This window comes from Syngnathus floridae, chromosome 12, assembly GCF_059516105.1.
Source record: "Syngnathus floridae isolate MCC-2025c chromosome 12, RoL_Sflo_1.0, whole genome shotgun sequence".
NCBI classification, from domain to species: Eukaryota; Metazoa; Chordata; class Actinopteri; order Syngnathiformes; family Syngnathidae; genus Syngnathus; species Syngnathus floridae.
Window position 1 is genome coordinate 6,275,767 of NC_142424.1, and position 26,490 is coordinate 6,302,256.

Below are 26,490 nucleotides of genomic sequence, written 5' to 3' on the forward strand. Positions count from 1 at the left end.
ACGGAGGCAGACATACTAACCTCTCGTTCACCATTCTGTCCGATTAACGAACCCTCGTGGAGAAAAAAAACAGATTTTTTTAATGCTACTCCCCCCCAGCTAGATCTGTAAAACACTTTAGCAATGTTAGCCTTTCTCCACAAATGAATGCTCCCCAGTTTCCAAAGTGAAAACTCCCTAATAGACACTTTCATCATAACCAAACTGGCCCAACCCAGACCACTGATCCAAAACCCTTTGTGAAGTAGAACTCCCGCTATTATTAGAACCCACAAAACCGCAAGCTAAACAAAATTCCACATGCTACTAATGAGTTTCTACATCTTTCCTTGGCGTCCTCAGGGAAGGATGACCCACAGGTTGCGAGGCTTTCCAGCAAATCTATCCTTGGGAAGTTTGTGAAAAATCTCTTTGAAAAAGAAGCTTACTCTCGCTCTCAATTTACACCCACTTGTGAACTTTGGTCTGATCTTCATACATCTTTATGGAGAATCTCCTTGCATTAAAGATGTTTATTTTTTTTTAATTTACCTTCTTCCGAACATATTTACATGACAATGAAAGGATAAACATGTTGCAGATTTTTCAAGCTAATCCTCCCGTCGCCTCATATGCAACCTTTCATTGACCCGTAAATCTTCCAAAATGGTGGCACCATTTTATTCACGTCGTAGTTTTCTTTTTTGAGGAATGATAAGTTTGAAAAAGCACTCCGTCAGAGGCAGCGATATTTTTTTAAAAGGTGCTTGTTTGGTTTATGACAGCACTAAATCAATCTCTATGCAAAGAAAAATGTAGATGCTGTCATGTATTTTTGGCAACAAACTACTGCCTCTAGTGGTTTTCTCAAGTAGTGCACTCGAATTTGACCTCCCCATTGACTCAAGACCAGATGCGTCAACAATCAATTCCACACCACTGAATCATTCTTTAATTACCGCTAATCAAAACGAATATATTCCGAGGGCCATTATGAGCATTTAACTTTTGACATTTGTTTTTTACTGTTTGCTATTTAAGGCTTGGAAACACTTTTGTCATATAAATCAACTGCCATTTTCTTTTAGCTAAACAGCCTTTAAGTACATTAGCCAAGAGAAAATAAAAGCATCGATTTAATTTTTAGATTTGTGGCCATTACACTGAATCACAAAGAACCTTCTCTTGTTTCTCAAGTGAGTTGGAAACATTGAGGAATATCTGTCCTAAATTTCCTTCTTTGTTTTTGTTTTTTCTATTCTCTCTATGTCAGTTGTTCCATCTCATTAAGTCATCATTCAGTGATGAACGTGAAGGCAAACGGAGCGAGCAAGCACAAGAGAGAGAGAGAGACAGCGTTCTGCTAAATTAAGAATAAAAGACAGCCGAAGAGATTCAGGGTGCATTGGAGACGAGCGCTCTCCTCTGGCATATGCTAGTGGCTAATTTTAGCCTTGCGGGGCAGCGCACTGTATGTCCCAGTGGAAGTGTTGAACCATGGAGGGATCTGAGCATCAGCCCAGCCCTCTTGTTCTCTCTCTCTCATCTCTTCTTTCTTCTTCTCTGTCTATCTCGCTCTCTCTTTTTCTCACTGGGTGTGTGTGTGGTTGCTGTCCTTTTGTTGCAGAAAGGTTACAGGACACAATGGACCGCATTAGAGGGGATTGCCGTTCAAAAAGATTCGAAACCACCTGCGTTGGTCGCATTTTGTTTTTATTAAGTGTTGAAAACTCCAAGTTTTATAAATTGGACGGTATCTTATCTAATTCCATGTGTGAAAAATTCTTAATTGATCACTTTTTTTTGGCACCGTTTTGGAGGTGAATGTAAAATTCGCCACTTAAGGAACGAAAGAGGCTCAATTAAGCGTCTTTTCAGCCGTGATTAATTAAAAGGGGCTCTTTAAGGGGAAATGGAAAAGCATCAACTTTAAAAATAGATTGCAATTAGGGGAAATATTTCACTCGGTAGATCCTGGAATGCGACGGGTTTATTACCCAAGTGCACCAATCAGCGATCATTACGTCCATATTTAATGATTACAGTTCGAGGAATTATGGAAAAACTAACCTGGAATTAAAAAGGGCTCTCAATTATGAGCTTATTATGAGATAGTGGGTAGTGATGCCAGGGTTTGAGTCTGTAACTCCAATTTTGTTTCTTTCTACGTACGTAATCCATCAATAAAATGGAGTAGTCTGAAGTATTTACATATCCTACTGGATTTATATTTATTGAAGCTTGTTTGTTTTGGAGTGCGGCCATGTTGAATTATGCACAGCTCAACATCTGCGAGCGCGCTAGCTCAAACTCAAGCAAATCCTCAATGGGAAAACCTGAGATTTATTTGATTTTTTGCATTACTTGTGCTTCTGAAGCAACCTAACTAAAATGTCTGCTTTTTTTCTCTTTGCAGATCTTCCATATGACCTATGACCTGGCAAGCGCTGTGGTACGAATATTTAACTTAATAGGCATGATGTTGCTGCTATGCCATTGGGATGGCTGCCTCCAGTACTTGGTGCCTCTGCTCCAAGACTTCCCGCCGGACTGCTGGGTGTCGCTAAACGGTATGGTTGTAAGTATCATGCTTTTACTCTTTTTCGTCACAAGGTACAAAAATCTTATGAAATTTATTTTGCGTGGATTGAGCTGTTTTAGTGTTCGGTGTCCATTGGGACTGTTTTCCGCCTCTTCGGAGTGACTCGATCACACGGAGCGTCTTGTAGGCGATGCGGAACGTAAACGCTCGCCTCGGGCCGTCCCCTGCCTCCTCTTCCTCTGACAAACCCACCACATGCAAAGCGACTGTTGCGAGGCATCCGGGCTTAAGGTGCAAACGTCAGCTCTCCTCAGCGTCGCAGCTCTTTTCTTTTCACGTCAGCCCAAACCAACCGATTCACTCAAAAACAAATGCGGGAATTGTTTTGTGTGCCGCGGTTCGTTCTGATTATGTACCACACAAAACTATGCAAAGGCTACACATTATTAAACTACGTCAAAGTCAACCAAAGAGCCGAATAAACAACCCTAAAATTTGCACTGCACCTCTCGCTCGGAATAAATCTCCCTTATTACCCCGCTGCAGATCAATACAGAATCACGTAAAAGACTTAATTAGCTGCACCCCGCGAGGCCTCATTTGCATCGAGTACTTTCGCCACGACGGGAGGTTTTCCAACGAGACCTCATGTCGCAAGTTCAAATAGCTTTTATTCCACTTTCAGGCAGGAGTGGTCATAACAGCACTTCAACTTGCCCCCTATGCAATTAAATAAACATTAAAAATCAGAGGGCAAAGATTTGATCATAATTTCGAATCATATTTTGTAATCATGTTAATCGTGGTATATTTTAATTCTAGTAAGTGGCCACAGCAAAAAAAAAAAAAAATTCCTCCCAAAATTCTTTGTTCTCATTTTTTGCACAATTACAGCTTAATGCTTGCAAAGTTCCCACCCATAGTCGATATACATGTATATTAGATACAAAATATTGTCGTATTTCAAAGTTCCTCCTGTTTCTTGTGATATGGCAACGTTGTTCTCTTATGGGCACTTTATTCTTGCTGCATTGTAGACTCCTTGATTTAAAAGCAGAAAAAGAAAAAAAATCCGTTGTCATGTTCAGACAGCCATGATGGCACACCTATCTATTTATAGAAGCCCACACGGTGCGAGAGTGTGATGCTTGTATGATCAACCTATATTAGGATGTCAGAATAGTCGCCTCGTGTTTCACACAATTATATGAACCACAAACCTTTTTGATTTTGATCTTGCTATTTAAAAAGAGCAAGAATATGTCACCTATGGGAAGTTGATTGACACTGGGCAGTAATAAAAGTAAAAATAACAAGTTGCCAAGAAGCAAAAAATTTAGTTTGAGAACATTCAGAAAGATCAAGTCGAGTTTATCGGGGAAAATATCCTTCAATGTGCATCTTTACTCTGTATTGCGTTTAACAACACCACCAAGAGGACTGGAGTGGAACAGCAGACTCCACGATTGCGCCATCGGTCTTGTTGACCTGGTGCATCATGTCCGGCACTAAGGAACGTCCGGGCCAGCAAGGACTGGCGATAGTGGCGAGTGGGCCTGTAGGGGTGTTATCAGCTTGACTAATGGCCTTAGAGTAGCTTCTTACTCTCGAGCGCTGGCATTGACTTAATCAGTAGACAAGATAATGTTGCTGTCAGGTGGGAGGCTGATGGGGCCCGTTGCCATGACTGTGTATACAGTTAAGGACGCTTGTCCAAAACTTTGTAAGCGTCTTCAAAGGCCTTCTCTTAAACATGATCAAACATGGCGGGTATCACTTTTGTTTATCTCTTTTTTTTTGGGGGGTGTCTCGGATAAGCAGCGAGCGTCTTTAGAGGCCATACTTTTTTATCGCGTTGAAAGTTGACGGCGGACCGATTCTCATTTCTGTCTCGCGGTTTAACCTTTTGTGCTAATCAAAGACTGTAGCGGCAGTACGAGTGGGAAGCAAAGCGCAGAAGGTCATCCTCTTCACGAACTAGCCGAAGCCAAATAATGTCAGTAAATAAGATGTTGGCAGGAATATGAGAGAGTTTTTGCTGAACATCCCAAAAGACAGTTCGAATCAGCGTCTGGAACTGCAAAGCTGTCCACTTCCTCCCTCATGGGGTCAAAGTCCTCTCTGCCTTCTGTATGCTGTCTGTTAGAACAGCTTGGCATCCCCCCCCCCCTCCCCATTTGATTATGTAATTGGACAAATGAATATGGCGCATCACTTGTCTGTTTTTGCCACTCATGTGAGAGATTGCCGCATTTTATATGATTGAGTCAGTCCAACTGTTATGTACTGATTCGGAAGCATAAAGGGAGATTTTATGTTTAATAATTTGGAAAATGGTAAGAATTGGGATTTGAATTCAGATGATTTTTGCGTGATAATAAAGTCAGCCTTCCACTTTTTTGTAAGCCGAGGCTGAGCTACCGGATGAATATTCAACCACGTTGCTCATTTGGCAGCGTCCATGTGGTGTTTAATTAGAACAAGCCGCTTGAATACATTTGCTGCGTTCACCTCATTTGTTAGGCGCCCCACTTCTAGCGGAAGCTGTGTTTTGGAAATGTGTTAATACACCAATGAGTCACTACCACTGTTCCCCCCCCCCCCCCCCCCCGAAAGCATGGGTGCCCGAGCATTACGTGACGAGGGATTTCTTTCAATCTCTTCGATTCTTCCCGATGATTCACAGATGAAAAATATCATGCCGTTTGACTGATGAAGCAAAATCAATAGGAACAAAGTATATGATTGGCCTCGTCATGATGCAGGGCTCGCTCACGAAAGGCGGGGGAAAAAATGAATACAAATTAGGTTAGTTAAAAGCAGTGATGTGAAAAATAACTGCATTTGTTTTTCTGGCCTGTGTAAGGTGGGAACTCTGCCATGTAATAGCCAGTGTGTGCAGTACAAGTGTTGAAGCCTTATAAATTAGCATTTCAACATAATAAGTGTGTTTGGCTCACATTTAGGAAATTCTTCCAAAAAGTATTGCATAATAGAAAAGTCTTTGTTTCTTTTTATGCACAAATAATCTATTGCTGCCCCCTTTTTCTTTAATTAGAAGTGTTGCCAAAATGCAGTTAGCTAACGAGCACTTAGCCCGAGAAGCTAACATAGCAGTCTATATGTTGTCACTCAGTATTATTTACAATATGGTTGTCACAAACCCGCAGTGTAAACACAAATGTATGACAAAGCGATGACAATGCACAACACGGTGCCAACGCAGCTCTTCTTTGTCCACACGACAGCAGGGTGAAAAGGTGCTGTGAGGCACCTCAGAGCAAAATAAATAAAAAATATTTCCCTGCTTCTCCAACCAAACACATTTTGCCAACACAAATATTCCGCTAACGCGTGCAAAGGACACTTCACGACCTCGCAAATGCCATTTGTTCCGGCAATATGGTCGACTGCATTTTGTGTTCCGGCCTTTGTGCAAAATGGAATATTCAGTGTTTGCACTTCATGACATAGAAGAGAAAAATATGTTTAGAGGGACTTTGGACAAGCAAGAAAGATTTTAGCCAAAGAAACGGCAAATGTAATGAGGTAATGATGTTCTAATATGTTTCCTAATGAGCAGATGAAAAGTGATGAGTCATGATGAATCACTGTTGAGTTTTGTCACTTGCAAAATCCCCAGTTGGACTGAACGGCGTCCAATATAATAATAACATGAATATTAATAATCCTGATTGGGACATGGTAGCGACGGGTGGGAATCACAGCACAACTTATGATACAATATTTTAACTGTGGGAAAAAGAAGATAAACAGAATATTTTTAAAAAATCTGCTGATATTGAGTTTAAAAAATAATTTACCAGCAATATTCTTCCAGTAGTGCTCTTGTAAAAATGATTGCGCTTTATTTTGGAGGAAACCATGTGTTTAACTAAGTGCTAACATTTACTACCCTTTTTATTGATAAAAAAAAAAAAGGAAGGTATCTATTTGAGGGTGTTTATTTTGAGGCAGGGGTTGCTTTCTATCGAAGAAAATACAGTATATCAAAGGTCCCCACCACAACTGTGCTCAGCCGTGGTTTTACATGCATTCTTTGCACCAACGCTGGCCCCGCCCGCCATTACTTGGCCTCTTATCGCTCCATGTGGACTCACCGAGTTTGCTCAGCTTTAGTCTGATTGATGACAAGTCAACAAGGCCAATAAAAATGATACGCACAGCTGGGCACATCGCTGCAAAAATACCACATGGGACGGGGGAACTATTATCATGCTATTTGTGGCACCAGAGAGAAATGGCGGTCACCCTGTCAAAATGCCCGCTGCATTTTATAAGAATGAGGTGTCCCGTGACTAAATCCTCCATGTTTAAGTGCATACTCACTTGAGCTGATATGATACATGACTAAGCCCTCGGATGATGTGTGCACGGACAATCGCCGTCCAGGGCATCTGCAGGTTTGAACGATACCAAATAAAGGCAATGAGTTGTATACAAAAAAAAAAAAAAAAGGGAGAAATAAGTAAAGCTTTCTGTCTTGAAGTAACGTTGAAAGCCTGAAGTGCATTTTTTAAATTACGTCACAGTAAATCCGCTCACAAAATAAAGTGGGCGACCATATAAAAATGCATCTTGTGTTTATCTTTAATACGTGGCAGATAATACAAAGTAAATCGAAACGGGATAAAGAAAAAAAAATTAACCAAGCTGAGCTCGCTTAAGTTTTTGTACAAATCCAGCATGAGTCATGCGCGGCTGTGATTTTTAGTTCCTTTATGTTGTTGTTGTTGATTAAGTGCCCAAGGGAAAGTTGAAGAAATCGCAAAATGTGCAATGTTGACACTTTGCTTACCCGCTGAACTGAGCTCTCACAAAGGTTGCTTTGAATCCTCCGGCAATTTTTTTTGCAATGAGTGAGCAAAAAAAAGGGAAGAGAAGACTTTCTCCTGCTTCTCTAAGGAGGAAAAAAAGATGCCTCAGATGTGTAAATAATGCAAGTTATTCTTTTTTGGCTCTGCCGACATGAACTGGTTTTCACCCCTCGGCAAATGGGGAGCCAATGAAAGCAGGTAGAAACAAGCGGGAGTATTTGTAGTAAAGGGTATGGCGAGGTTGTTGCGTGCGTGGAAGTTCAGTGATCCATCAACGACAAGCTCGGCCACACAATAACTTTGCTTCCACTTCGTCCTTCTCTCTCTCTCTCTCCTTCCCCGTCCTGGCAGAACGTGTCCTGGGGCAAGCAGTACTCGTACGCCCTTTTCAAAGCCATGAGCCACATGCTGTGCATCGGCTACGGCGCCCGGGCACCGGTGAGCATGTCGGACCTTTGGATCACCATGCTGAGCATGATCGTGGGCGCCACGTGCTACGCCATGTTCGTGGGCCACGCCACCGCCCTCATCCAGTCGCTGGACTCTTCGCGACGACAGTACCAAGAGAAGGTAAGCGGGAAATCATCCCAGGGTCAAATTATTCCAAATTGCCCGATTTGACGAGCGCTTTCACCTAGATCCTGTTTACTGACTTAACGTAACTTTGCGCTAATCCCTCTTGGCCCCCTTTGATGTACATAATCACATTAGCGCCATAAAGCTAATGCTAATTAAAGCTGAGATGCTCTTAAAGTATTATTCATTCATGTCCCACCCCATCAAAACTAATTTCAGCAACAATAAAGGAGCTGCGCAGCGGTGGTTGCTTATATGGATGGATCATTAAATGGGTGATCGATTGACCGATAGATATTCACGATTATTTCATGTCTGTATTCATCTTATGATGATGTGCATACAGTCGATGATTATCTAGAATTGCAGCCAAAAGCTACCATCTGGCTTTTCCCAGAACACGCGGATGTTCCGGATGCGCGCTTTGTGCTCGCACGCAACAATCAGATAACCCCGACAACCCCGTAACAACTACGCCGCTCAATGTACATACGTAGATCAGTCGTGCAGAGATTATTGTTGTGTATGGATTTAAGATTAGGATTGAATCACAAAGAAATGTAAAATAAAAAGAAGGACCGCATTGACCCTTTTAGAGATTACGCGAAAAGCCGTACATTGACCTCACAAACAACATAGTGCATCTACGTAAACACTGCAAGCTAGCCTGCTAATCGCTGAATCCTTAACGTCAATGTTAACATCAGTGTGGAAATGTACTTGCTCATTGGTTCACACATCAGTGGCACAGTGCATTCTAGTGAATATTAATGACAGCAGGTCGCCCACAGCAAACACTCAAAATCACTGAATCAGCGACATGCCTTTTACTCAGCGTAGATGTACAGTGCATCTGTTCTACAATAAATCTGCTTCATCCATTCCAGCCTCCTGACATCTCATTCTGGGCTTTGACACTTTTAGAGGGGCTGCGAAGGCTGTCTTCACTGTCCAGTTGTGGCATATTAATATGAATCATATTCAAAATTGAAACTATAAACTAGCATCTTGGGGTTTATGGATGCTATACACGTTGCTTCTTTTCCCATGACTTGGTGTTCCACCGTGGTCATTCCAGTCCAGATGGACAACCTGAGCCACATTCCAAATAAATTCACCCTCTCTCCATCTAATAAACAATGACCTGAGCTCTTATCAAATGTCTGCAGCCGGGAGAGAAGAATCAATGAGAGACGCCTTGTGAGTCTCTTTGCATCCTGTGCCAGTTTCATGTCGAGGGCCAGGCTTGCTTGTGTCATGCTTGCTAATTCCCCTAACCTGTGCTTCACCAACAACTGCATTAGCAATGACCTTAATCCAAAGTCAATTATGTGAACCACTCTAAAAACCATGGCCTGAATTGAAAGTTAGTTATGCGAACAACTGAACTGCCAATGACCTTTGGCGGGAAGTGAGCCTCAGTTATAGGAGCAGAATCTAAAGACAAGCGGAAGGAAACTCATATGTGTCTACTTTTTTCTTTAGTACAAACAAGTGGAGCAATACATGTCCTTCCACAAGCTTCCGGCGGACATGCGGCAAAAAATACACGACTACTATGAACATCGCTACCAGGGCAAGATCTTCGACGAGGACAACATCCTTAGCGAACTCAATGACCCGCTCAAAGAGGTGAGAAAAAAGAAATGACTGAATATCAGGGATGCACCTATTACTACTTTCCCGTTGTTCGAGCCTTTGGCGGCATCTTGTTGCATTACAGCGTGCACACAAATATTAAAAAATATATATTCTGATAGTCGGTACACCGCGGAAAATTGTGAGTAATTTGAGTTTTGACATTGGTGCATTTAATTTTGCCCAAAATCTTACCCCTCAATAAACATTGTGGAATTGCTTCGGCATTGATTTTAAAACCAGGGCGAACAACGGAACGGAAAATCTAACGCTAACGACAGTGCACTTGTCTCACTTTAACACAGGCAAAGATCGATGATAATCAGAATCGTATACGCCAGATCGAAATTGATGACGAAGCCATTGATCAGTTTCCTACTTTGCGACTCCTCATATCCACAGGATTAGATGAGTAATTACACTGGGCAGATATGGGCGAGGAGCGTCATAAAAGGCATGCAAGCGTGCCATTCGTGACTGTCTCCCATGCAGACCCATTAAGCGCGCTGGCTGGCAGGGTCGAATGCCGCAGATCCCAGACACTTGCGGCGGAGGAAGGACGCGCAGGGGATTTATGGTTATTACCTACAATGCGGAAAATCCTTACAGGCTTTTTGTCTACTATGCACAGTAGGCAAAATCTGCCTGGTGACAGCGTCACGCAATAAAATCTGCCCGGTGGGGATGGCGAGTAAAGACGAACTGAGTCACGCCAGCATTTACGTCATCATTTCACCGCAAAATACTTAATTTGATGGACGTGCCCAGTTTGAACTTCCCTGGCAGGAAATTTTGGCCGTGAGGATTCTCTTGCCTCGTTGAAGTACATCGAATCCAGACTTCCCACAGTAACATCCAAGAGCGGAGTCGGGATCGTTGGCTGACGGCCACCTGACTGTTGTTGGCACCTCGCCTTCCCAGCCAAATTTGGAAGGAAGCATGGGGGTCATAGTGGGAGTGAGGATCCACTCCACTCAACAGACTATGCGGGGAATCTGGCATGTTGTTTTATCGCAAGATTAAAGCCACCGCCGACATTGCTGGCTCCTGCAAAGTGTGACCACCTGGGAAGCATCAAAACAGCGAAGATACCAATATTATGAATAAGCGTGAGAAAATGCTGTGTTAATGCACGATAGATTTATTTTCTATTATTTATATTTTGTATTTCTGCTTGCTCACAAGCACTTATCTCTATAATACTCAGTGTTGATGACAATTGGAAAACAATAGGAAAAAAATGGAAAAAAAATATTACCTCAGTATTCGTAACGTTTTGCTTTTTAATTTTGCCTCAATCCTCCTTCAGCTGGTTGCAGCCAATTAGTTCACTATTTTGCCTTTACAAACAATATTACAAATTGATCCTTATTACCAAATTAATCGCAATTTTGCACAGGCCAAGTAAAACACACAGGTTCAACAGCCTGATCTTCAGTGAGTGGGGTATTAATCTTTGACTATTATGTTGAGCACATTATGTAACATGACTGTCCAATTCCCTTGGCATGTGACAAATCTTTAAATAGGTATTGTGTACGCAAAGATTGTTCGCCGCCAAGGGGCCTCCTTGAAGCATGAAAAGCGCTTACTATCCGATTCGTTAGTTCTGCTCCGTGATTGAGGTCGTCGCCCCCAGCATGCGGCTAGCCCTTGTGTAGTTAGCCCCAGAGGTTGCGTAGCTCTTTTAATGTTCCATTACGCCGCAAGTGTGGCAAAAGCGAGGTGACGGACTTGGCCGACCACATGTGCTGAGCAGCTTTCAATCGGTGCCCCGTTGGGGGTAAACGGAAAACAAACACCTAATCTCCAGCTGGGCATGGAGGTCCGGGATGGGGCAGAACTCATCAAGATCTGTCAGCAGTGCCAAAATGTTTTCCTCAGCAGCGCTTTAGAGATTGCAGGGATAAAGCAGCAATATGCGTCCAGTTCATTTTGTGCCGCTTGATAATAGCAGCTGGAGCGGCAAGCGCTTTTCCAAGTATTTTTTATTTTTTTTTGACTAACCAAGAAGATCTCTCTCAGGATCTCATTTGCCGCATGTCCCTGTTTTTCCCTTTCCCGCCAGGAAATTGTCAACTTCAACTGCCGCAAGCTGGTGGCCACCATGCCGCTGTTTGCAAACGCCGACCCCAATTTTGTGACGGGGATGCTAAGCAAGTTGAAGTTTGAAGTCTTCCAGCCCAATGATTACATCATTCGCGAGGGCACCGTCGGCAAGAAAATGTACTTCATCCAGCACGGTGTCGCCAGCGTCATCACCAAGTTCAACAAGGAGATGAAGCTGACTGACGGATCCTACTTCGGAGGTAAGACCAAGGACACCCGCTGGATGTACGATTTTAAATTTATAGTCCATCGAGCCCTCCGCCCAACAACTTTATAAATGCTAAACTCATCTTATAGCATTGCCTTTAAAATAAATGGCTGGTTAAAGTAAACAGATAGAACCCTTACGATGTCATAAAAGTATTCCATACACGCCTATAGGGTCAGTAATCAAGGTAAATATTATTAACTGGTTATATTCACACAAAGGGGTCCCATTTGTCTTCTTGAAGTCCGACCCCTCACTTTATTAATAGTTCTTTTGCTTAAAGGAACTACTTGAAGTCATCCATCATCTCTACATTAACTCACTGCACTGCCTTGCTCCCCGAACATGATACAGTTAGTGTACATAGTGACGCACATCGAGTTCGGCCCGAGGCGGCGCGTTCGATGCCTCTTGAAGTCAAATTAATGGAGACTCTCATTAGGCAGCGTTGGCCGCTCGTCAGCCCCTCTGCCGTTACGTAAGCGCTCATCTGGGCGCCGGAGGGGGCCAAGGCGTGGATCAGGCATCCCCGAGGACACAGAGGATGAAACCTCCCCCCTCCCCTCCCCACCCTCGCACACAGATACACATTGCATGAACTCGAGCCCCCTCCGCCTCCCCCCCTTCTATATGCTCCTGTCTTGGCACTGACAAAAGCGGATTGGACTTTCCTTCTGTGGATAAATAACAAGGCCTCCTCTCTGCTGTTCTTTTTTGTTCTCTCCACATCTCAGCGTGGATACCCTCCATGTTTTAAATGTCAGCTGCAACCTCGCCGTCTCTTGTTTACTCTGACAAAATCCGTGTCATCTCGGCGTGACGGCAAAGTTTCCTATTTTAAGACGCGCCTGCATATTTTATACCGAGGTCGACAGGCACTATAGAGACGGGCGGAGGATTCTAAGAATACTTGCGCTGTGGCGCGATTTATGTCTCGCAGGCGAGAATCAAAGGGCGAAATTTGGTTGTCTTTTTTGTTTGCAGCAGTGTGTTGGAAACTAAGGAGGGCGCTGTCAGGAAGTGTCTGTTCGGGTGTCGCTGTGCCGAGCTGTGGGGCTTTTTATTGAGGGTCCGTGTGGAGAACAGCTCATTCAGACAAATCATCCATAGACGTCAGCACACTCGCCACATTTCAGGCCTCTTTTTAACATGGCACCAATTCTTTCCTGTACATTATGCATTTTTTCCACCAATAATTATCCTAGTAAAGTGCTGTGACATGATTTTAGCGAAATAGCCCAAACTTTAAAGAACACCATATTTTGTTCAGATGTTTTTGTAAAAAACTCTGAAAGTAAAGGATCCGTTTGAACATGAAATATATAGTCGTATATTTAACTGAAGGATTTGCAAATCACTGCATTCTGGTTTTATCCCAACTTCATTGGAATAGGAGTTTATATGAGTGTTTGTCAAAAAGGATAAGAGCACTATCCTGATTTTTGCCGTGTTCTGCCTGTAGCTAGCCAGCTGTTGCCCTGCTGCCCAGCTGGTCATGCCACCCGCATGTGTGTGTGGATGAGCGAGCCCCTGGTTGGTCGCTCGCTCGCTCGGTCGGTCAGGAACAGCTGGCCCAATGAAGCTAGGCACCTTCTTCTTTTTCCATTGATGATTTATGCGGTGTCGCCGCTGCGGCAAGGGCGAGAAATAGTCTGCCGAGACAGAAAGCCAAGGGAGGAGGATGCGCAAGGAACAAAAAGCAGCCAAAGGACACCATTAGCATACTAATGAGCTGGACATGGAGGAGTACAGTAGGTCACAAAGCGACCATGGCCAATGACGCACAGGCCGAGCACAGAGGCATCGTGAGTAAAAGGGAAATTGCTCATGGCCCTACGATAATGCCAATGAATGTTCATAATGTTGATGGTTAAGTGTCTCCATGTTTTTTTTAAAATGCATTATATCACTGCAACAATTATAAATGGGGAGACATAATTTTTTTAAAACGTCTCTACTAAATACACATTTACAATTAAAAATAAAAATTTGAAAGGAAGTTTTATAATAATTTCCTCAAGCCTCACGTCTTCAAAATAATGACATTCGCTCCTCTTGCGTTTCATTGCCGCCCGTGCTCTCACTCACCGTTCACAGCCCCAGCGTGAGGGTGTTGCTCCAACATGTCGCACACACACCCTGCTCTCTTTTCACGACACGATCCCGCCAAAGATCACAGCACAACTCTGGTAATAAAGATTGAATTGAGACAAAGAAGAAGTGTTGCTTTCTCTCAGACACGGACGGGAACGAAACGTGGCTAAAGCTTGTCAGGGCGTATCGAACAGAAACTAATTGAACTTTAAATCCTAGGAATTGTTTTACATGCTTAATGTACCCATGGAAGACAAAGGAGGTTGAAGTAATGAATAATAATCAAAATACTACCACATATACATGTAAATCCAAGCTCTGATAGCTTTCTATTTATTTTCTTATTGTGTGCAAAAAATGTATTGCAATAAATGTGCTTAGCTTAGCCATGCAGTTTTTCTCACTCTTGTCCAAAGTGAAATGTATCGACACTTGCATCAATACTCATTTACAATTTGCCCGGTGAATAAATGACAAATTATATAGTCCTACTGACATGTGGTATTGGGTGAGTGGATGCGCAAAAGAAAAGCGGCTCTTTCCCTTCACGTCGTGTAGGTAAGACTAAAGACTGAAAAGAGGCAGCTCGGATGGTGCAATGCAGCGATGCGGCGTGATGCCTGACAGGACCCGACTGCATTGCATTGAGAGGCCATTAGCCGTGCGGCGGATGATAAATGGTCTCAGCGTTGCGCAAGTGACAGAGTTTATTTACACTCGACGTCTCCTTTTGTAACATCACGGTGACGGTTCATCTACATGCTAATGTGTCACGGTTGTTTAGTTAAGCCGCAGCCTGCAAAAAAATAGACTGGCCAATTAAAGTGCAGCACAGAGCAACTTCTCAATACTAGTAAGATGGTTGTCTGCTGAGTCATACAAACAGTAGCTTTATTATTTATCAATATTCTAAAAATTCATCGTAAAATACGTTAAGGTGTTATTTCTGTTCTTGATGAATAAACATTAGGTCAGCATCACAGCACAGAAAATATATTTTGTGTCCTGAATCAATTTGTATTTTTTAATATATTTGTTTCCTGTCGTCCGGCAGAAATCTGCCTTCTCACCAAAGGTAGACGGACAGCCAGCGTGCGGGCCGACACCTACTGCCGCCTCTTCTCGCTGTCTGTGGACCACTTCAACGAGGTTTTGGAGGAGTACCCCATGATGCGGCGGGCCTTCGAAACGGTCGCCATCGACCGCTTGGATCGCATCGGTAAGGATTCTCCTGTCCCGACCGTTTGTTGTCTTGTATTTTGCCTGTCATCGTGCCCTCGTGTCGTCACACGTTTGCCGTCTTCCCTCCATGAAAGCATCGTGTCCGCCATCTTGTGCCGCATGGCCTTGTTATGCTGTCATTTGTTCTGATGAATTAACACACGTGTTGGAACCAGCATTAATCCTTGTAAAGAACCAATCTTTATGGTTGGATTAACTGGGGAGGAAGAGCATGCCGTCGTCCCGGAGGGGGTCGGGGGGAGACGTTGACCCCGCCCACCCTCGGTGGACGCCAGCGAGTGGATGGAAGCTAACCTCACATGCATGTGTTGTGTGGCCCTCTTCCCACTCATCTGCACTCCTGGGTATGAGCAGCACCCTACCCCCCGAATAGAAAGGCCTAAATCGGGGGTGGGGAACCTAAAATAGAACCTAAGAAAAAAAAAATGCTCAATACATCATGATACAAACTATGCTTGATTGTTGCATCATGTTTTTCAAAATAAATTCAGTACAGACCTGGGAGGACTTTATTGCCCCTAATAGGAAAAAGGTTCCCCACCCCTGCCCGAAATCAAGCAAACACTAAATCAAAGCCAGCGACAGGAAACAGGAAGTCGCTTCAGGCTGTAGAATAATCCGGTTATAAACTCAGCCACATCGGTGCTTCCTTATTTTCAAATATACCTCTATAGAACCTGGCCATCAAATAGTACACAAGGTATGACTTTAAAAGGGGCACATGTATGACATAAATATGGCAATTATGCAATTCCATTAGGGGCATTCATTTTTCAGTTGTGTTTTTACCATAATTTTTGATTGGCCATTACAGTGGAACCTTTAAGGTCAAGTACAATACAAATGTTCCCATAGGAAATGACAGGGAGTCATAAAACAAAAACAAATGTCCACCCACACGGAATAAAATGTACATTTGGCCTTTGCGATCTCTTTTTTTTCCCTCATTTTGAAACCCGAGCCCATTGAAGAAATACAACTGTCAAGCTACTTCTGGATTTGAAGAACTCCTCTTGTCAGAATTTCAAACGGCAAAATAATTATCGGTTGAAATAATACCATTAAAAAAGCTCGGTAAATCCGAACTTAAATTGGAGAGAATAAAAATCACTTGTGATGTATTGATAACATCACAAACAAAATAACACTATTAAAGATGAAATTACCAATAAAGAAAATCTATGTTTTACAATCTATAGTCATTAATCCGGTATCAAATTCAACAGAGAATAGAGCTTGGATCAAAAAGTCATTTATTGAGTAATTAATGACACCACGGACAATAAAACAATAAAATAGATCAAAATTCATCAAAGAGATAAGAAAATAGCTATCAAATGTACATCTGGATTTTGACAATCTGTTGTGGAAATGATTAATGGCTTTAATAAAACAAGTCCAAAGCCGACCTGGAAGCGATTATAATCTGGACTTCATTACCTTAAATAGAGAGAATAGAGAATAGCACTTATGTCAAGAAGTGCTTGATTTATGACAGCGCACTCAATGAAGCAATAAAGAATCAAATGTTGCAATAGTGAATAACCATCTTTAAATTGTCCACCTGGAAGGAAGAAATCAATTCTTGTACACATCTGGTCTTGTTGAAATAACAAATGGGCGCTGTAAAACTATAAAAACCCGGAAGAATGTGATTTACGACATGCTGTAAATCCACATTTCAATCACTTCTCCATAAAAATTGTATTCTATATTCTTAAGAGGTTCCACTGTAATATGTGCAAATACTTTCTCAGACATAACTTCTTGAGATGCACCACAGAAAGAGCCATTTTGTTGTTGAGCTGCCTTTTTGGAGACTGTTTACCCCACAAACATGAAAAGGTACGGCGGCTCGGCGGCTCCGCTTTCCCCACGGTGCCGCTCGACTGGGCCGCTGGAGCCGAGCCCGGCGTCTTCTTCCGACCATACGCGTTGTTTTCGGCTAATTACACGCAAGCAACCAAAGCACACTGTGTATCCGTGTATTGTCATATGTAGCCTTTTCAAAAATAGCACGCGGTGATTTCAGTCTTAACAACACCCATCAATGGGAAATGGTCGGCCTTTTTTCTGTTCTAATGGGAAGTTTGCAATGTGCCTATTATGTTGTCAGCGGTGGAGCTGTCATGTGTTTTCTACCTGTTCCTGTTGCGTTTCACTGTCACATCCTTGTATTTGTGCGTCCTTCAGGCGCATCAATACACCCGATGGTGGTCTTATTACACCGAGTTAGTGTAACCGTGTCAGGACACTCTGCTCCAGTGCAACACCACGCATTGATTAGCAGCACTCAGCCAAGACGACACGCGTGTTTCATGTAATGAAGGCAACCTTTTCTCCTCGGAATGACGTCTGTGTACAACAAATGCTGGGCATGTTCCGTAGAACTTGCCAAGCATGCTGCATTTTATACTATTTTTGTTTTTATTCCTTTATTAAGTTGTTTCTAATCATGTTGAAAGGGAGGGTGTGAAATAAGGTGTTTAGTTGAGGTACGGCGTTCATTTATTCAAACGCATGACATGTCTGATTGGTGTCTGATAAAGCAGAGACAGTTATTTGTTCAAAAATGATAATTTAATCTCACAAAACATGACATTAAATTATCGTCACCCTCCTAGATTAATGGCCTGTCGTCTTTTTTAAGAAAGCACGAAAAAAAAACCTTATATTCATGAATAATTTCAATTCAGGCGTAGAAACGATCTGTTTAATTGAGGACGTAATCGATTTTACTGCAGGTTGGCAGCATCGTCAATTGCTTTAGGCAATTTTCTTGTCAAAATATGGCTTTTATGTTTTAAAACTGACATATGTTATCATTTTGCCGTTAAAAAAATATGTATCTATTGTCATATATATTTTGATATATTAGGGTGAAAATGCATAGTCGTGTTTTTATAAAGACATCAACAGCCATGCATGTTGGTAGCGTACATTGTACATTATATTGTTGTATAACGATGTAAGTCCAAGGAGACAGGGTTGCAGTCTTCACTTTGGAGTAAGGCGTCTAAATTTGTCTCTGTGTAACCTTTCGCAACAGGATGCCCTTTAATCTGAGTGAAAATCTGCATTTGCCCTTTTTCCTATCATAAATGTATTTAAAAAAAAAAAAAAGACAGCCGCCCACTCTGAGTGACATCTCTCAGAGCGGCTTCACTTCCTGTCCCGCCCACCCCCAACACCAAACAGGGGAGTTTGTCTCATACAAGGGAAGACGCGTGCGTTGTCATGACTGTATCGTTCCTCTCACTTTCTCTTGATATATTAAGACATGAACTGCATTTGGTTACATGCTTGCCTTGCTCTTATTTAAGGAAAAAAAAAAGAAAACAAAGAAAAAAAGTAACATGTTGCAAATTTGACATGATCTTTTATCTATCTAAAAATCACCTGACCAGGAGTCCGTCTTGAGACGAGCTCATCTCGTTTTCAAGAGTGTCCTGGCCGACGAGTAGGCACCAGGTAAACACTTCATTCCAGTTGCAACATTTGAACAGAGGCTTAATTTAAAAAAAAAAAAATAGTGTACCAGTAGAGGCTGGCTTAGTTGGACCCGCCCCCAAATTCATCCTCCAAAAGCTTCTTGTCCCCCTCCCTTTCCCTCTTTTGCACTAGGATACATACACATAATTTCAACCATCCACACCAGCCCCCGAATATTAAGGAAGACAATCCAGGAGATAAACATGCCTCATTCACATGCCATATTTTTTTTTCCTGCAAAATAACCAACCACCTGGATTACAAATCTGCAGATTAGTAAAACTTTACTAATGCAACCCGCCACCATCTTGTTTTTCTTACATTACATTACTGAGTTTTCGCTTTTGATTGTGCGAGTAGAATACAGCTTCTTTGTTTCATCCACACATTCCAACTTTAGTACCACATTTTTGGGGACAAAAAACGAACAAGGAGATGATTTTAGGCAGCATGACAATTAGTGAGTGGTTTGTCACATTGTGCAATGAATAAATACGAAGTTCTCTTTAAAAAAAAAAAACAAGGGTGGGGAGCCTTTGTATGTCTGCGGCTTGCAAGGGCAGTTGATCCTAACCGCCCACGCATTCCAAAAATAAAAAGCCAAAACATACCTATAAATGCTCATTATTACTATGCTTTTTGTTTGGTAATATTTTGCTTTAAATCAAACTTGTCCCCAGAGGACTCTCCTGGTAGGAAAAAGGTTTCCCACCCTGATCGTAAAAGAATGCTTATGAATGAAAATGACATTTTTTAATATTATTTGGATTTGTTTTATTTAGGCACATTGATCATGATTTCTGTCACGTTTGTTTTCATGCTTAAGTTTTTGTTTTTCTCGCATGTGTTCATCGGTTTTTTCATTGTTTCTTACAACTGCATTCATATTTGTGGTGTTATGTTTTATTGAATTGTTTGGGTTTATCTATGTTGGTGTTTTTCTTTCTTTATTTGTGTGATTTTTATCTTAGTTTTGCAGTGCTGGCAATGTGTTGTGTTTATTGAGCTAATTACTTTTATTTAATACTATAAGGTGTGTCCCCCCTTTCCCTTTTCTGCCATAATTTAGGGTACCAACTGTGGTATAATGTATTTGTTTTTTGTTTGTTTGTGTTTTTCTGGTGAAGTTTTGATTTATCATTTCAAAATTTGTCAGAATCTTTTTTACCGTTTTATCAATCGTAACCATTTTAGAGTGCCAAAGATTCAGCAAGTGAAACAGACCAAAAATCCCAAAGATCACTTTTGGACGCCATATTTTGTGTTGTCAAAACAGCCATGTGAGTGTTATGAAATGTTTACTGTTCTTCTAATCCGCAGAGCTTAATCCTGTCGCCTTTAAAACTGCCATACAAAGAGCATTGTAAGTCAACTGGCAGTCGGTGGTGCTAGCTGTAGCCTGTAGTGAGAAACAGAGTCCACAGAGGTGACATCAATCCTCCGAAAAGCTGACGCGAGTTTGTTAACTTACTGGCGGCCTTGAGCGGACAAAAACGCCGTTCAAGCGGTGAAGTGTTCATTCCCTTGAGGATGGACCAAGTCTTCATGATGGAGTGACTGAGGTTGAAGCCTTGAGCGCACTTGTCGTCCACTCTGTCTTTTTTAGCTAGCGACGTTTTGTCACAGGCTGTCGATACGTAAGGCCCGGGGCGATCACGAGAAATACGTGCTTTGGCGTTGCTTGCCGCTGTCACTACATCATCATGACATGCCATAAAAGTAAATCGTACAACAGTTAGCTTTCGAAGCTCTAAAGAAGTCATAGAAATGCTGCGTTGACGATAGGCCGGACTGATGAAATTTCCGATGTGTCATAGCAGTGTAAATTTTGCAAGAAGAAAAATCGAATGAGGTTTTACGATATAATCTTGATTCCCAATCAGTGGCAATCCCTATCGTAAATTAAAAAAATATTTAGGTTGAGTAGGGTAAGAAATTCGGTGTACAAAATACATGCCGCACAAAAGTGAGAGCGACTCACTGTGGCGACATTACAAGCCAAAAGTTACACTAACTTTCTCTTCCCTTTCTTTCTAACAACGGGTAAACTTATATAACCCATCAATGCGATCTGCCATGTTGCATGTCCAAACCATGCGTTAAGAAAATGGGAATTGCTTACTGGGCCCGTGGGTGCAACGTGCCCTTTACTACGCATAATTACTCTGTTTTCGATTTAAATCAATTGTATTTATAAGGCCCCAGGGAGGTTCAACGGGTCCCTATGACACCCACTGTGGCGAGTTCTGAGAGGAATTATGCGATGTTCTAATTTAATTGGGCAGTCTCGTTGGAAGCACGACTCCGCCATGCGTAACTGTTTCATACATACTAAATATGTACATCACCTCAAAAGCACTCTGTGGTAAGAGTGGTAGAATAGATCTTTGTTTTTTTCCTTTACTTTGTTTTGCAAAGTGGATATTCTCGGTGTCCTTGGGTGACTTGTGTTAGCAGTCCTTGTGGTTTGAATAGATTGTGACTTTCAATTAGACTTTCGTGTTGTCTTTGGGAGGGAAAGTGTCCAGAGTGGTGACGCGGGGGCTGCGACTCATCAGTATTCCGTGTTTTGTCAGCACTTTTCCACCAGTGGACGCCACACCTAATCTTTGTCTCCTTATGTGTCCTTCACCCCTTCCTCTCAGACCCCTCTAGTCACCATCATCTTCATCAGTGTACCTCACACCTCACGTTCCATACAACCGAGCTTAGTTGATGTTTACAAGGTGCAGCTTGAAGACAGTAGAAATTAGCAGGTCCAGTCATGGTGAAAGTATTCACACTCTGTTCTGAAGTACGAGTAGAGATGCTTGTGTCGAACAAAAACGATATACGGATAAGAGATTTAGTACATGTATGGAAGGAAACAACAAAAAAACAAAAGTAAAAGCCGGCTTTATACAGTAAAATATCTGTTTTGATAGCTTGGCACAACCAAACATGGTACCAAGAGCTAGCTAGCGTTTACGTAACTTTGATGCGTTCGAATGTCTTGAGAAAGTTGTTTGAATATATTGGTAAAGTTGTTAGTTGTTAGTCGTTCGAACGACTTTTTGAATATGTTTGGATAACTTCAATTCGTTCCAATTCGTTTGAACGATTGCTGTTAGTTTGTAGGCTAGCACGAAAATCATTCTTGTAGCCAACAACAAATAATTCTCTTGGAATGATCTTGCTTCTCAAAATTTGACGCTTTCTGGTATAGTTCTTCCATCTTACTGCTGTCACATTTTTTTTCCACCTCAACCAATTTCAGCAGTCCAATTACCACTGTCTATTTATATCTATTTGCACGTGATGTGCAAAGTCGCAAATCTATTTTGACAAAGAGCACAAAGTACAGATATTTTCTTTCAAATAGAAAGAGTAAAAGTAAAATGATTTCCAAACAATAAAAAGGTCAGTTAAAATACAGATCTTAAGAGCGAATGAGAAGTGTCGGTACTTTGCTTACTTGGCACCACTGGTCAAGTCTTCAAGCTGCATCTTGACCTGATTTCCCGTCTTGTCGGTATCCGCGTCCGTAGCCAGGCCAGCTCACCTCTTTCGACTGCTCCCCAACAGGGAAGAAGAACTCATTGCTGCTGCAGAAATTCCAGAAGGACCTGAACGCCGGCGTTTTCAACACGCAGGAAAACGAAATCTTGAAGCAGATCATTCGCCAGGACCGGGAGATGGTGATGATGGTAGACCGCAAGCAGTCGCTCAGCGGGATGAACTCGACACCGATATCCGGCAATTCCATTATTAACTCACCAGCGCAGCCGCCCTTCTCCGCCGCCTTCGGGATGAGTCAGTTTCAGCAGTCGTCGGTACCATTGACCTACAGTGCTTCAGCTATCGCTAACGCTTCCGCCGCTCGCATGCTGCCGGCCGCGGCCGCCGCGGCTCTCTACCCCGCTGCCAGCGTTTCCCACCTTGGTTCATCCTCTGCCAACCCGCAGACGCCGCTCCAAGGGGCCATCATGTCGCCATGTTCTTTCACGGCCGCCATGTGTAGTCCACCGGTACAGACGCCACTAGCTAGTCGTAGCTTCCAGTATGGCTCTCCCACGGCGTCCCAGCTGTCGCTCATCCAGCAGCCTGTCGGCCAGTCGTCCCTCACCGGGCAGCAGCCGCAACTTAGCCAGCAGCCGCCCGTGTCGGGCTCAGGCGGTAGCGTGACGCAGCAGCAGTCGTCTCCGCAGCAGCAGGTCCCTTCGCCCCAGCGAGGGGACATCCACAAGAGCACGCAGGCTCTGCAGTCGGGCAGTTTGAGTCGAGACGTGCGACACTTGTCAGCCTCGCAGCCGTCCCTTCCCCACGACGTGTCGCTCGGGCCTCGGGCTCATCAGGCCTCAGGTGATTCGCTGGCCTCCATCGCGTCACCCGCAGCAACGGTGGCGCCGGCGGGCATTCAAGGGTTGAGTCTTCAAAGCGGCATCCGCACCACAGTTCCCCAGCGGGTCAATTTGTTCCGGCAGATGTCGTCAGGAGCCCTGCCACCTGTGCGCTCCACATCGGCGGCAGTAGCGGCGGCGGCGGCGGCAGCGGCCTCGGCCTCGTCGTCATCAGGCCAGCACAGGGAATCCCCTGGCTCTCGGAGAGATTCTGTCCTGAGCAGTACAGAGACTGAGCAAGACAAAATGCGCTTTGCATCTAATTTATGATCCCATTTATTCTTTCTTTTTGATTTGATTTATTTTTTTAACCACGGAGGAGCTCCAATCTACTTCAGCGTTTTCTCTTCTCAGATAACCTCATTGTAATCGTGTACATACGAAGCCCTTGTATTATATTTTAGACACGTTGTCACCCTACTTAAGAATGTATATTATACAGATAATCTCTTTTTCTTTAATGCCATATCTATGAAAATATACACATATCTGGTATATGGCCTGTGTGTGTGTGTCTGTGTGTGTGTGTGCGTGTGTATAAATGGTACAAATGGGAGCGTTGGGAGAATGCGAGAGCATGTGACTGTGTGCTGAAATCCAATTATAATATATTTCGCAATGGCAATTGAAAAAAAGCTGTAGTATAAAAAAAAAAAACATGAGTCTTCCTTTCTGAGAAATATAATGAATTATATACAGTGTATGAATTTTTTATTTTTAAATTTGAGGGTTTATCTGTTTTGTTTTTTTTAAATCTGGAATGCATTACAGATTGTGACTTCCTTTTTCACCAACAAAGAAGAGAAGCAGCAATTAGCACCACTGTGGAATCATACGTACAAAGTAAACTCTTGCAAATCATCTTTAAAAAAAAAAAAAATACAGAAGAACAAATAGCACATGCTCACACGATGGAATTTTCTGGACTTTCAAAAATCAACACCGTATGGATAGTGTTTGTAACCTCGACAGTGTTAAGGGAATGAATAACAGAAAATGCTGCTTTAAGACGAGCGTGACAGATGGACGGAAGGACGGATGGGTGCGTTTGTTTTCTATTCCTCATTTGGGATGGTTGAAATGTGACCTGACGACGAAAGAGAAAAAAAGAAAACTCTGTGTATATTTATAATATTTATAAACTAAAGAATTATCACCATTATGCAATAGACTGTGACATAAAGATTACCTATACGTGTGCTGTAAATAATTTTTGTAGAGCTAGTATTTACAGATACTGTGTGGTGCATTCTCTCTATCATAAACAAAATGTCTTACTTCTGTCGGGGAACCTAGCTAACCCACGTGCAAGCAACAAAGCAGACAAACGAACCTTAATGCAAAGAAATGCACAGTGCTAATAACACACACACACTTACTTATATATGTGTATAAATATATATGTGTGTATATATGTATATTTATATATATTATATATATAATGTGTGTGTAATGAGGGAAAAAGAAATATACTGAACTGTAAAAAAAAAAGACATTGAACAGAACCAAGAGTCATTGGCGCTGCCTTCTCCCTTGGCCTGGGTTATGTCATCCATTTTGCTAAATTGAATTTTGTTCTTAGTACATTTAAATTCATATTTTTGTAGTATTTTAAGCTTCCAGTTAATTTATATGAAAAAAACACATCTTGACTATAAATTAAAAGGAAAACAGCGTATTCCTACACCGCTGCGCAAGCTAGCTCAATGTGTGTCAGTCAGTAGCCTCGATGTTTTGTACGACAGGACTAGTGTAAACCAAGGGACCCCATGTCGTTGTATTAGTCGTCACAATTGTCAGAGTCGTAGCTGTTACTTCAGAAATAGACTTAACAACCAAGTCCGTAAAAACACAGGATGAACTTGAGTCAGTGGAGCTAGCTTAAGGGTTTGGCGTAACATTTGCTAACCCTCTGAACTGATTTAGGAAAAATAATTTTACCAAGAAAGAAAAAAAGGTCGCACAGTGCTTCTCTTTGCATTAAGGTTCCCCGTCTCATCCGAATCCTTCCCGAGAGCTCGGATACGCTAAACCCACCCAAAAACAGACACTGAAGCTTCCAAGCAGACCACGATTCTTCCAGTTCACATCAGATAAGGAAGACCGTCTTTCTTGCTTCCGAGATATGTTATGACTTCCGGTGCATTCCATAAACAGGTCGGTTAAGCGTGTCCGAGGCCTTCCGGGAATGAACGTTTGGCTCCAAGTTTGTGTCGATAGTGTACCGATATGATCTCACCGCCGCTGTCAATGAAAGCATGCACGGTCACAACAACAAAAAACAATGTTGACGTTAAATGTTGTTGTTTGATTATGTTCATTGTCCGTCCGTCTCGATGTGGTCTGTGTGAGCATCGACTTTTCACATGGACATTCTTACGTATTTGTGCCTAAACAATAGCCATGTTCCGCCCTTCTTTGGTTCATCCTGATGTTCCTCTTTTACATGTTGTGCGTCTGTGTTTTTAATTCTTGTTTGTTGGTTTTTTGACAAGAAAGGAGTTTGCGACGACGGCCAAATGTCTCATGGCAACTTTTGTTGTGATCTCTGTCACGTTCACGCTATTATCTGTAAAGTTGATTTTTTTTTTTTTTGGGTGGGGTGGTGCAATCCTAACGTAGTAATATCACGCACGACAAGATGTACTAATGCCGAGCACCTTTCTTACATTTTCTTTTTTGTAGCTAGCCACTGATTTTTGTGTAAGGAAACCGGCCAAAGCAAAAAAAAAAAAAAAAAAGTCATTGTTTTACAAATTGCACTTTTTGAGTAGAAAGCTAAATATTTTTTGGGGTGGCAGATTTCCATCTTGGAGCACTTAATCATGAATCTGCCATAGTTGCATTGGAATGAGTGATGACATCGCAGGACTGTTGCTTTATTCTTTTTTTTTGCCGTATTTTTTATACTTGCCTTTGGAGGGGGAGTGCTTCCCAACTATGTGCTTTTTTTTTTTTTTTTTTTGTTTTTACCCTCCTCACTGTTCCGATCACAGCTACCAGAGGGGCATTAATGGCAACGTAACAAGCTTACACATTAGCAGCGTAGAGACCCTCAACAAACCAGCACATACGTTTGTATGTATATTCTCAATTTTGTTCCTTTATTTTTTTTTTTAGTCGTTCGTCAGTTTGTTTGGATTAGGCGGAAGAAAAATAGAGATGCAAAAAGAATTTCCGCAGAGGACGAGAGCCACACTTTGGTTTACTGAGTTTCTTCGCGGAGGAAAAGAAAGATTAATGTAAACTTTCTTATACAACAATATGCAGACAAACAGTGTTTGTCAAAAAATCCTTTGGATTTTTCTTTGATTTTGGATTTTATTTTGTTTGTAAATAATAAACCTTTAAGATATAGAAAATAAACGACATATTGTCATTTAAAAGCGATGG

At 42.2% G+C, this 26,490-nt stretch overlaps 1 protein-coding gene across 1 annotated transcript in view; it reads left to right on the forward strand.

Moving 5' to 3' along the window:
• hcn1 (hyperpolarization activated cyclic nucleotide-gated potassium channel 1) overlaps positions 1–26,487 on the forward strand; it is a 44,193-nt gene extending 17,706 nt beyond the window's left edge. The window contains exons 3-8 of the mRNA XM_088392044.1: positions 2,396–2,557; positions 7,711–7,929; positions 9,421–9,567; positions 11,642–11,882; positions 15,039–15,203; positions 22,283–26,487. Coding sequence (XP_088248170.1) covers positions 2,396–2,557; positions 7,711–7,929; positions 9,421–9,567; positions 11,642–11,882; positions 15,039–15,203; positions 22,283–23,367 — 2,019 coding nt within the window. The 3' untranslated portion in view covers positions 23,368–26,487. The remainder of the gene's footprint in view (positions 1–2,395; positions 2,558–7,710; positions 7,930–9,420; positions 9,568–11,641; positions 11,883–15,038; positions 15,204–22,282) is intronic.
• Positions 26,488–26,490: the final 3 nt, after the last annotated feature.